This window comes from Equus przewalskii, chromosome 2 (assembly GCF_037783145.1).
Source record: "Equus przewalskii isolate Varuska chromosome 2, EquPr2, whole genome shotgun sequence".
Classification (NCBI taxonomy): domain Eukaryota; kingdom Metazoa; phylum Chordata; class Mammalia; order Perissodactyla; family Equidae; genus Equus; species Equus przewalskii.
Window position 1 is genome coordinate 82,859,555 of NC_091832.1, and position 13,204 is coordinate 82,872,758.

The 13,204-nt window shown below is 32.0% G+C and overlaps 1 protein-coding gene across 5 annotated transcripts in view; it reads left to right on the top strand.

Moving 5' to 3' along the window:
* Positions 1–13,204, top strand: part of LRBA (LPS responsive beige-like anchor protein) — a 706,265-nt gene that overhangs the window by 487,208 nt on the left and 205,853 nt on the right. For all 5 annotated transcript variants that reach the window (XM_070611607.1, XM_070611606.1, XM_070611608.1 and 2 more), the window contains exons 41-42: positions 10,280–10,397; positions 11,678–11,780. In XM_070611607.1, the coding sequence (XP_070467708.1) occupies positions 10,280–10,397; positions 11,678–11,780 (221 nt within the window). The remainder of the gene's footprint in view (positions 1–10,279; positions 10,398–11,677; positions 11,781–13,204) is intronic.

The following is a 13,204-nucleotide window of genomic DNA, read 5'->3' on the forward strand; positions in this document are numbered from 1 at the left end:
TTCAGGTGCAAGCTGCATCATTGATATGACACGTTTTTTCTTTCCCATTAACATAGGTGTTTAGTGGTTGAAATTTCTCTGTAAGCACTGCTCTAGCTGCATTCCACAGATTTTTCTATGTTGTATTTTCATTTTTATTCAGTTCAACCTACTTTCTAATTTTTTTTTCTTAGACCCATAGGTAATTTAGAAGTGTGCTATTTAGTTTTCAAACTTGGGGAATTTTTCAGATATCATTCTGTTACTGATTTCTAATTTAATTTCATTGTGGTCAGAGAATATACTTTATATGATTTGAATCTGCTGAATTTATTACAACTTGGTTTTTGGCCCAAAATGCTCTGTCTTTGTCTCTTTATATTCTGCTGTTGTTGGATGGATTCTTCTATAAATGTTAGTTAGGTCATCGTGGATGATCTTGTTCAAGTCTTCTATATCCTTACTGATTTTCCATCTACTTGTTTTTATCAATTATTGAGAAAGAAATGTTGAAATCTGTTTATAATTGTGGATTTTTAGATTGTGTATTTCGTATTTCACTTCTTTCAGTTTTTGCTTCATGTATTTTAAAGCACTATTATTCAGCTCATAGACAATTAGGATAGTTATGAACTCTTGATAAAATGATCTATCATTATGAAATGACTCTTTATCCTTAATAATATTTTTTTGCTCTAAAATCTGCTTTGTCTGATTTGATGTCCTTTTCTAATAATTCTATCACCTGTGTCATTTCTGTGTCAGTTGTCATTAATTATTTTCTCTCCTCATTTTGGGTCATATTTTCCTGATTTTTTGCAATTTTGAATTGAATACCAACTGTGGTGAATTTTATTCTGTTGTGTGGTAAATATTTTTGTATTCCATAAAAATTTTAATTAATTATTCTGGAATACAGTTAAGTTACTTGGAAATAGTTTGATCCATGTGGGTCTTGCTTTTAAGGTTTGTTAGGCAGAACCAGAGCAATGTTTAATCCAGGGCTGACTTTTGCCCACTGCTGAGTTAAGACTCTTCTGAGTGCTCTACCCAGTACTCCGTGGATTATGAAGTTTCTTTTTTCTCTGGCTATGTGAGCTCTAGGTGTTGTTCTCTGTAATTTTGGGGAATGATTCTTTCACTGGCCACAGGTTGTTTTCTTAAACACATGGGTTGGTCAGTACTCAGCTGAAGGCTACAGATCTCCGGAGCTCTGAGCTCTCTCTTTCCAGTTCTCTCCAGTTTGCTACTCTGCCTGGCAAACTTGGCCTCCTTGATCTCACTGTTCTCTACGCTGTTTCTCTACTCCTGGAGACCAGTGTATTCTAACTAGGTTACATCTGCCTGTTCCGGGGCCTGCAGTCTCTCCAGGCAGTGAGCTGGAGCAATAGTAGGTGTCACCACTTTTTTTCCTGTCCCTCAGGGATCACTGTCTTTCATTGCTTGATGTTTAATGTTTTGAAAACAATCTTTTTCATGTTATGTCTGTTTTAAGTATTGTTTATGTATAAGGGTAAATCCAGTCCTTGTTACTCCATCTTGGTCAGAAGTTACAGTACTCTCTGACCCTTGAATTGACTTCGTTTAAATGCTATGTTGTAGTTTTTCCATTTTGTTTTTCTGCCTCTTTTTGCTTTGTGCTATGTTTGTGTTTGTGTGTTCCCAGAATCTTAAATTGCACGCAGTTTGTGAGATTGGGCTGGCCCTCCATCCGTCCGTCAACATATCTGTATTCCTGGAACCGTGCTATGTACTATGAATCGAAAGATGACTAAGACCAGTGGCCTAGCCTCAAAGAACTCCAGTCAAGTAGAAACTCTAATCTAGTGACAGTGTATAATGTTATGGAGTTATGCAATGAAGTCAGGTTAACCCCCAAATCTTATTTAAATTGTATTCATAGTGTTCTGTGTAATATAGGTCCTTTAAGAAAATAGCTTTTTGGAAGATTATGTCTGAAGCTGAATGCAAGCACAATGTTTAATTTCATGCTCTCTTATGGGAGCAAATAGGTAACTGTACATTTATAACTGACTCCAGCTAAAGAAGCTTGAGTAATTAATAAGGAAGAAAGCTAAAAAAAATACACGTAGAAAAGTATTTCCCTCAGATTAGGAAAAAAGTGTCCTGGGGATTTTAGGCTCTTAGCATAAAGTTCTCTGTAACATTTTCCTTTCCATTTTGCTCTTTGTTTCTATTCTCTGCTATGTTTGAAGAAGAAAAGCAAATTTCTTGAAGATGAACAAAGGATTTTTTTTATTTAATAAGTTTAAGTAATCACCAGACGAACTTCCAGTGGCCAAATCATACTGTATTTGCTACGAAGAGATAAGTAGTCTAGCTATAGGCTGATATTACTCTAACTTGAAGGTTTAGTTCATATATCTATGGAGGGCTTTTGATACCAGTCTGAGATTGAGATTGAGTGCATAAAATAAGAATTGGCATTGAGAAGAAACAAGTTTGTGTCTGTTGTTTGCTTTATTTATATGTTCGAATATTTATAGAATATTCCACTGTGTTTGAAATTAGAAAGATTTTTATTCGTGCTGATTTAAATTTAACTCTTTGTTAAGCACTAGAAAACTCATGACTTTAGAGAGTCAGTGTGTGACATATTAGGCAAAAATACTTTAGAGCTTGGATTCAGTGACAATAGCGTGTTATTCTCAAAAGTTTTTGAGAAGTGACTAGGAATCTTTCCAGTCTAAATGGAATAATCATAATTATATATTACTATTTTTTCCCATATCGTACAAGTAGGGAAAATTAAACATTTTTGAAGGAAAAACGACTTGAATATTGTTAGCATAAAAATACAAAAGTATTTTTTACAAAATACAAAATTATTTATACAAAAAAGATTTTGAGGATAGAAAGTTAGGTAGAGTGGTATTAAACCATTTTGAGGAGAAGTAGCTAAATTAGAGACATGTCTTTCTTGGCCTTTTTCTCATTTTGAGACTATAAATTAATGAATGAATTTATGCATATTTATCCTTAATAATAAAATAAAAGAGTATTGGTGTAATGATTGTCTTCTCAAGGCATTATTTGAATTAGATAAAACTCCTTACTGGATAAAGGTAATAAAAACTTGGCTAAGCTACTAGACTGTATATCTTTTAGTAGCATTTTTAGTACTCCAAAATATTGAAATTTTGGGGGGTACAGATACCGGGTAATTTCTATATCATATTAAAATCAAATGGAACATTTTCACTCCCTGTTCATGATAAAATTGACACTGTAGCTTTGTTTATATTATGTTTTGTCTTAAAAGGTACCTGCAAAGCCAAATATCTCTCTTTTAATTTGAGTACTTAAGTTTATTCTACTGTTTTACTGAAAATGTAGTACCTAGCTTTTACCACGTGTGCAGCTATGAAAAATAAAGTAAGATACATTCCTCTTCCTTAATATTGTTCCTTAATATCCTTTTGTGGTATATTTTCAATTCTTATCTTCTCTCAGAAAAATCAGACTGAAATACAGCTTAAATTAAAGGAAAACTAACTTAGAAATTAGTTGGATGGTGGATAAATATCTGCTTTGTTCTGCTTCTTCATTACCACATTTGGCTTTTGATTTATTAAGATATATATTAAATGTTAGCTCAATAAGAGATGGCTTTTATGATACATCATTTAGAATGCAAATTATTTTTAACCCGAAGAATATTGAAAATAAAACAGAACCAACTAAACACTGAATTATTTACAGGCCAAGGGCTTAGAGGTGCATCACTCCAGCACAAATATTAAATTATGAAATGGGAATTTCACTTTGCCATAAATCTGCCATAGCAGCTTAAAATAAAATAGTTTTACCCATCTCAAGCAACATCAATTTGCCAGTCAGTGCTTCATGTATCAAAGAGCCTTCTGTGAAAATATCAATATCATTGGTTAATATAAATGAAATTAATTTTTAAAGCTGGGCTAAAGGTTGACATCTGAAAAATTGCATTACTTTGCGGAAGAGAAATTTCTGTCTTCTAGTGAAATTTCAGGTCATGAGGGCAAGTAATTTTCACAATCTTCAATGGGAGCCAGTGAAATATGAACTTCATTGTCACCTAGCCCCAAAGCGATAAGATAAAATGAGCTGATACATCATTTGCTGTGGTTTTATCATCTCCCTCAGTAATTGGAAGAGAAAACATAAGAGTGTATGTGTTTGTATGCTCCCTTCTTGCCCCTCCCAGCTGCCCCATCCTCCACACCCAGGCTAAAACCATTTTAGTCCAATCAATACAGAGGTCACATAGCATTTTATTTATATATTTTAAATTTTTCATACTGACTAAACTGCCAAGTAGAACATTAGAGTAATGAATATGTTTAATTGAATTTGTCACCCATGAAAATGCTAAGGAGAATACTGTACTGCATTGTAGCACTAGTAAGCAGAAGGAGGAAATTTACTATATAGATGGAAAAAATTTAAATAACTCATAACTAATTTAAAAGGTAATTTTCTTTCATATTCATAACTTTCATATTTTTGTTATCATTGTTCTGTTCTTTTCAAAATTTGAGGACATTCTATGTATGCATAGATACATAGTTAATAACAAAATTACCATCTTGAAGTTTCTACCAGAGTCAATTATATGTCATTTTTTAGAAAGATCTCTATGTTTAATTTTAATAATGTATCTTTGAAAACTTAAAGCTAAGAGTTCTATGATTGGTGATAAAGTAAATCCTTAAACCAATTAGAATTCAGTATTATTTGAATAAATTAAGTGCTATGCTTTGACATTAAGTTTCAGAGAACATCGTTTGCAGCAAAATCCAAAAACTATGTTAATAATAGAGTGGTACAACTGTAAAATACTTAATTAAAATTACTTTCAACTAGTTAGTTAAAATTTCAAATATTGTCAATAAAACATATTGCACGTGTATTTAGTGGTGAGTTGATATTAGAATATTTTTCAATATGTGTTTTCACTTAAAATATGTTTTAAATATTTACTGTTTTTTCATATTAAAGTATAATCTTTCTGACTAATTTAAAATTATGTTCCATGAAAATGGGATATGAATATTTTTCTAGACTTGCCTACCAGTGTTGTCATTGCTTAATTGACGGCATAGTTAGTTTGCATTTGGTATACTAAGTTTAAAACATTTTTCTTGATGTTAAATATATTTATATAGTTTGGAAATGGTTTTGTTGTGAAATTTTAAGTACTATTGTTGACATATATTATCTAATTTTACTTTTATTATCAAATTCTTCAGAAATTAATACAGAATTGTCTGAAAGAGTAAAACCTCTTCAAAAATTGGCGAATATTTGGAACTAAAATATGAAATCCTAGTTTTAAACGTTAAAAATAGTATTTTTAAAAACATCTTTTGTTGATTATATATATGCATACTCCCGTGTAAACATTTCTTATTTTTGAAGTAACACATTTTATCACCTTTTAGTATTTTTCCCTTAAAAAAGAATTTTAAAATTAAATTTATTGAGGGTAGTTTTTGTAGTTTTTAAAACAAAACCTTTTTTCTTAAGTAAAACAAATATGACTTTATTTTCTGGAGACTATTTTAAATCTACGTTTTAAAAAGGCCTGATATTCAGTAAATAAGACTATCATGCAGTTGGGCAATAAATGCAGGTTTATATTTTTGTTCTTTCATGAGGATGAGAAAACAAAAGAAAGTTTTATTTAGATAAATTTATACACTTTTCAAAATTAATGGTTAAAGGGAAAGTGAAAAATGCTTTACTTTCAAGTTAATAAATGCAACAGGGTGAAAAAGTTTTCGTGTGTTCATAGTGTGTTATTTGAAAGGTAGAAGAAAGAAATGTGTTTGTTATTTGGGGAACATATATCCTTTTTCAGAAGGCACAATTTTGAGATAAAAATTTTAAAGAAGATACTTTTTTTTAATATAAAGAAATAGTATATATGTACTTATATATATGTGTGTATATATGTATGTATTTATATATATAAATAATTAAATACTGATTTATTTCTTTCCTCTCTGACTCCCATATCTCACCATTTAACTAATAAACCATCTTTGTTGAAACGAATTATTAAAAATGAAACTTGCATTCACTAGTAATAATAACACCAATATTAAAACAACGTGGTAAACATTCAAAGAGAATCCTGTGGGCTTAAGCTTTCAAGCTGTTCTAGACTTGGGGTCATAACTGCAGAGCAATGGTAATGATACAGTTTCCATAGCAACTGATTCATTGGAGGGCTAGACCTCTGTCTAGGGTGCTGTCAGTGTATGTAGAGTTTCAGTGAACAGAAAGTCCGAAAGAAGGGTCTGCTTCTACCTAATCCAGTTTTAATTGAACTCTAGAGACTTTGAAGTGAAGCCTCGGACCAGGAGTATACTATTCCAATAAGAAATAAACCTCTTGCTTAGCTCGGCCTCAGCTGCTTTTCAGTACTGACACCTTTTCCTAATAAATACTTTAAAGAAATGTTAGTATATCAATTTCAGCCACTAATTCTGTTAGTTAAGAGATTCTTTGTTTCTATTTTAAACCCTAACTACCTTGACCGTAAGTATAGAATTTCATTTGCTATTTTTTTTAAAAGACAGGTTAGTTTTTTTGTGTAAGATTTTAATTTTTGATACCTTTGGCAATTTTTAACAATTTTTTGTCTCTCCTCCTGTTTCTCTTTCTCTGAGTTTTAAGACATCACTAGTCCTGCTTATATTTAACTTTGAAAGCACTCTGTCATACATTCCAGTAGCACACCATTTATATCAGGTTTGAAAACATACAAAAATAATCTGGGTATTATTTATGGATGTATATGAACTAATGGCGTAAATGCTTACATGGGAATGATAAACCTCAAAATAAAGATAGTTATTAGCTCTGATGAAAGAGGAAAATGGGATCAGGAAGGGTTATTAATGGGAATTTCAACACTGTAGTGTTTTATTAATTTTAACAATATATGCAATAATGTGGCAAAATTTTAGGGTTTTATAAGATTGAATGGTAGGTACATGGGGCTTATGTCATTTTCTGTAGTTTTGACTATGTTTGACATTTGGTAATAAAAGAAATTTTAAGGGAGCATACTACTTGCTGAATTTTAAGTAGACTTTTAAATAACCATACTGCTTAAAGGAATGGGATATAAACTGAATTTTTTGATTAATTGGATAACTATTGCAGTACATTAAAAATACTGTAACAATATTTTAGCATACAGTCATGTGTCACAATGCCAGGATTGCATTCTGAGAAATGCATAATTAGGCAGTTTTGTCATTGTGCAAACATCATAAAGTGTATTTACACCAAGCCAGACGGGATAGCCTATTACACACCTAGGCTACCTGGTACTAATCTTATGGTACTGTCATATGTGCATCATTGACCACAATGTTGTTGTGAGGTGCATGACTGTACTTATTTCTTCTGATAATTGGTTTATCCTAGAACATAATTAAATCTTTAATTAAATCTTGCAATGATTGATGTCATCATTGTGAGCAACAGGTCTTATTATATAGCTCTATAGATATAAAAGGTAGAATTTTCAGATCAGTGTATAGTAGTCTTAGTATATCACAGAACTTAAAGGTTCCTTTGTTGTTTGTTTTCTTTTGGTTTTCCTCTTTCACCTATAACCCAAGTGTAGGAAAACAAATGTAGTTCATTAAAGTTTCTGATGAGTTGAGTTCTGGTTTAACAAACATTTCAACTCTTTTTTAGAACTGTGACAATGTGAGATATATATGGAAGCTCTGGACTTTTGGATTAGAAAGCCTCAGTGTAGGCCATGCTCTGCCACTAACTTCCCAAGGGACTTTGTATTAAGTATTTAACTTGTCTGGGCCTCATTTTCTCTATAAATAGTTGGATATAGTGGACTGTATATGTTACAGAACATATATTGGATTCTCTATTATTTGAGAAATCCTGGGTGGCAAACTCAAATGCCATGGAAACTGTGCAAACAATGGTAAGTGAGTGAATGAGTGCCAACTGCCAAAATGGAGAGTGCATACCAGTTGTTACCATGTGGCATATAGGTCTAGATTTGACAGACACTCCAGTTTTTCCTAAGAAACCAGAAATCTGAATATTTATGTAAATATCCATTTTCTCAAGTATTTTCAACTACTTGAAATTTTAAAATATCATATGACCCAAACAAAATGAATTTGGACCATATATGGCGCTTAGGTTGCCATTCATTGATTCATTGATCTACTTTGTATCAGACATTGTTTTAGAAAATGGAAATAGAATGTATTCAATGTCTTTGCTCTTATAGAATTTAGATTCTGGTATTCTAGTGCTGAATAGAGGCAATAGAAAAACAAGCAAATACTCTAATTTCAGGTAGTGATAAGTGTTATGGAGGAAATCTGATGAATTTGGGTAGGATGAGGTGGTAATGGAGGAAGTGGGGTTTAGATCCTGTGGCTTCTCTGAGGAGGCATTTGAGCAGAAATCTAAATGTGAGAGTGAGCCCAAAGATTTGGAAGGAGAACATTCCAAGCAGAGGAGAAAACAAGGATAAAGGCCCTGAGGAAGAATGAATTGGGCTTGTCAGAGAATCCCAGATGTCAGGCTGTATAGACAATTATGAAGGGCTTCAGAGTTTATTATACATGTAATATGAAGCCACTGGGTGGTATTAAATATACAAGTGATGTGATCCGATTTATATTTTAAAAAAAAATTTTCTTTGGCTCCTGTCGTCATGCTAGACTCTAGAGGTAAGACTAGAAGGAGAGAGACCAAGTAGGAGGACACTGCAGACTCTGGAGACTTGTACTGGTGGTGAGAAAAAAGGGATACAGGCAACCTCTGCTTTAAAAAAAAATCTCGAGGGTAATAGTCATATTTTTATCCTCTCTTTTCCTGTCCCTTTCTCTTGATCTTACTTACACAGGTATTGGTTGTATAAAAAAGTTGGTAGGATTTCTCTATCACTAATTCTATTATTTTTCTTGTGATGAGAACTTTTCATTTCTATCACAAATTTTAAAACTGAAAGTGTGCTTAGTTGTTTGGTCCTTTGAATTTTTGTTCTGTTTTTCAAAAAACACTGAGCCTTAGAGTTGTGCCCATTCTTTCATTTTTAGGTCCTCTGGTGCCAGATGTAGCAACATTTCTGTAGAAAAATCTAAATACTTACTTAGTGAATTAAATAAGGGTACATTGAGCAATATAGATTTGTTTGTAGTTAAGATCTAGAAAAATGGAAATGAGAAAAGAACAAAGTTTGTGTAGGAACTATTCTTACTATTCATTGTTTTTTCTCTTTGCTTATCCCATCTTTGTCCCTACAATACAGTATCATAATCAAATGTTATTTTATTTGTATTTTTTAGTGCCAGTTACTTTTGAGAGATATATCTTAATTTTTTGACTTAATTTGCTTTCATGGATTTTCATCAGGTTTTGATAGCAGATACATATCATCTTTTTAATTAATATTATGTGAAGTACTGGTGTAGAGAAATTCCAAATCTGGTTTCCCTTTAACACCTTAATGATTAAGCTTTTCAAATGAACTTTTTAAAAAGCAACGAGCTGGTTGAGGACTAAAGACAGGATTACTTTGAGTTAGCAAAGCATTCTAAACTACTGCATCTGTCACATGGGTTGACAAGAATCGTAACAAGTTACTCTGGCAACCACCTACTCCATAGAGAGATTATGCTGAGTTCATTTGCAGGTTTCTGTTTAGCCTAGTGACAAAATGATACTTAACTTCTTATACACTGAGTCTTCATGCTTTCTGAGTGAGTGACTGTTGTCTTAACAGTCACCTTAAAAGTATGATTTTTTAAATTTATGAACTTAAATATGTTTTTTAAAGTATATAAAAAATACTTTTGTGTACATTACAATCATATTATATGAGCCTGAGTTGTATATGTGATCTGTAAGCATGTATGACATTTTTTTGAAGTCTGCCTTTTTAAGGTTTTACCTAAAACTTTACTTGCCATAATATGACTCAAAAATGAATCAATAAATAATGCAATATGTATTTCCTAAAAAGAAATAGGTTACATCATTGCTTTAGAAAGTCCCCAAGTATATTTATAAACAGATGTTTTACAATTTTACTCTGCTTTTTCATTTAAGCTTTTTTCCCACAAATTGCAATCTATTTTCTTAGTCTCCCTCCAAATTGTTTCAATAACTGTTCATTCTATTCTTAGAAATTATTTTTCTTAATAGAGTATTTTCTGTTTTAATTGGAGGGGAGAAAAAACAAAAAAGAAATTTCTACTATTGTTACTTACTTGGGATTGTTTTTTTCCTCAACTAGATTCTGGCCTATACAGAAGGGCTGCATGGAAAATGGCTGTTCACAGAGATAAGATCAATCTTTTCTCGTCGTTATCTTTTGCAAAGTACAGCCCTGGAGATCTTTATGGCAAACAGAGGTAATATGCCGCAGAAGTATATTGTTACAAAGCTAACCTCCATCTCTTTAAGATTTCATTTTTAAACATGCCATATTGTTTCCATTTAGATAGTATTTTATAGTCCACCTTCTGTCCTACTGACCTCTTTTTGAACTAAGTGCATATTCATGGTTTTTCCCTCCTTGGTCATTCTTGGAATTATTTGTAGTAGTTTTATTTTTCTGGCCATATTACAAATTGGTGAAAACCTTTATAAATATGAGGAATAACTAACCATTTAATAAGTTGTGGAATTTTGATATCCTCAACATTGCACTGATGCTTAAACTCCTGGAAGGTGGCCACATTTGGAGAGGTGAGAGGGTAATCAAATGATTCATACATTTATTTATCTTTTGTCTGATCTATTGCCACTTATAAAGGAGCCATCAGAAAATGGTACTAAACTGTCCTGGTTGCTTTGTATTACATCATTCTTGAAAGAACTGAAATTCAATTTGTGGGTTTAGAATGTAACTTGGTGAAATTCATTAAGACAAGAAGGGGAGACAAGGTGAACTTGAAGGAAAAGCATCGATGGGTACAATTGGAGACATAGGAGGGAGAATGTATAAAACCTAGTGACTTACTTTACCTACTCCTTGTATATAGGAGTTGTATGTGTAGGTTGAAATTTTCTTATTTTCTCTTTCTATAATCTACAAGTTGTCATTTAAAAAATCTGCACATAATAATATACATTCCATGCACACATTTTTTCCCCTTTATAAAAATAGTGTGCTTTAGGGAATACATATAAAGTATAAACATATAGACATTGTAAAGAGAATATTTTTTAAACTGGTCATCATTGGAAATAAACATAACTGACAGGTTAGTAGCTACAACTTTAGGCTTTCTGGTGTTAGATTGTTAACTATATACACTTAAATTTTTAATTAGTTCCTAATAGAAATTCATAGGTATATATTTAACTTGCCAAAATTCCATTTTGTAACTTCAGAGTTGTAGCTAGGTAATCTCAACTTCATGTCACATTAATGTAAAAGCAATTGTTAGAACTTTTGACAGTATTTACAGAAGGCACTCACTATGGTAAAGGAGTTTATAAGTAAAATGAATTTCACCTCTGGCATGCTAATCCTAAACCTTGATAAATGCTGTAATAAAAGTAATATGGTAAGAATTGTATTTAATAAATACCTGAACCAGGAGCAAATATTTTACAGGACCAAGAATTCAGTTTTCCAGAAAGGAAATCATATTATGTTCTAATTTTTATAAAATATTTTTCATAGTTGCTGTAATGTTCAACTTCCCAGACCCTGCAACAGTAAAGAAAGTTGTTAACTATCTACCTCGTGTTGGTATTGGAACCAGTTTTGGATTGCCTCAAACCAGGTACTATTTTATATGAGAAAAATGTGGAAAATAATCTGCATTAATATTTGTTCTACTTGTTTTGAAGTGCATGACTTTGTGTTTTATGTTTCATAGTAAATGATGATTATTAGTGTATTGTTTTATTTTGAGTCAACTGAACTTCTGTGTGAAAAAACTAGAAAAAGTTGAGCAAATGTAAACCAAAGTAAGCTGAAAAAAGAAAACAATCATAAAGGCAGAGCATCAATGAAAAGGAAATCAAAAGCAAGAAAAGAAAATCAATGCAATGAAAAATTGTTTCTCTGGAAAGATTAATAAATGTAATATCTATACAAGACTGATGAAGCAAAAGAAAGAAGGCACAGGGGCTGGCCTGGTGGCGCAGTGGTTAAGTGTGCACATTCTGCTTTGGTGGCCCAGGATTCACTGGTTTTGGATCCTGGGTGCAGACATGGCACCACTTGTCAAGCCATGCTGTGCTAGGTGTCCCACATATAAAGTAGAGGAAGATGGGCACGGATGGTAGCTCAGGGCCAGTCTTCCTCAGCAAAAAAAAGAGGATGATTGGCAGCAGATGTTAGCTCAGGGCTAATCTTCCTCAAAAAAAAAAATTAAAAAACGAAGGCACAAATTGCCAATATCAAGAATGAAAGAGGGGGCATCACTATAGATCATACAGATTATTAAAAGGGAAATAAGGAAACATTATGAAGAAATTTATGCTACTTAATTAGACAACTGATGTGAATGGACAGATTCCTTGAAAGACACAAACTATCAGTGAATGAATACACTGAATACACTACAATGAAGAAATGGATAATCTTAATAATAATAGCTCTACAGAGGAAATTAAATTTGTAGTTAAAGATTTTCTAATAGACCTCTAACATAAAGTTCATAGATCAAATAGTTTTATCAGCAAATTCTATGAAATGTTTATTGAAGAAATAATACCATTTCTAGGCAGATCTTACAGAAGACAGAAAAGAAGGATAAATTTCCAAAGTCTATGACACTAGCATCACCTGAATTCCAAATCCACATAAAGGCCTTACCAGAATAGGAAACTGCAGACCGTCTTGATTGGAAAGGAAGAAATAAAGCTGTCTTTATTAGTAGATGTACATGACTGTTTATGTGCAAATTCCCAGGGAATCTACAGGAAAAAAAAATACCATTAGAATTAATAAATGAGTTTACTTATTTTTTAGCTTACAGAGTCAATAGACAAGATTGAATTTTATTCCTGTACACTACCAATGAATGATTGGAAATTGAAACTAAAAGTACTATTTAAATAGTATCAAAAAATTAAATACCTATAGATAAATTTGAAAATATATTTATAAGATTTCTTGATTGAAAGCTATAAAACACTATTTAGGGAAATTAAAGAAACCTAAAAATGGAAAGTTGTACTATACCATATTCAGGAACTG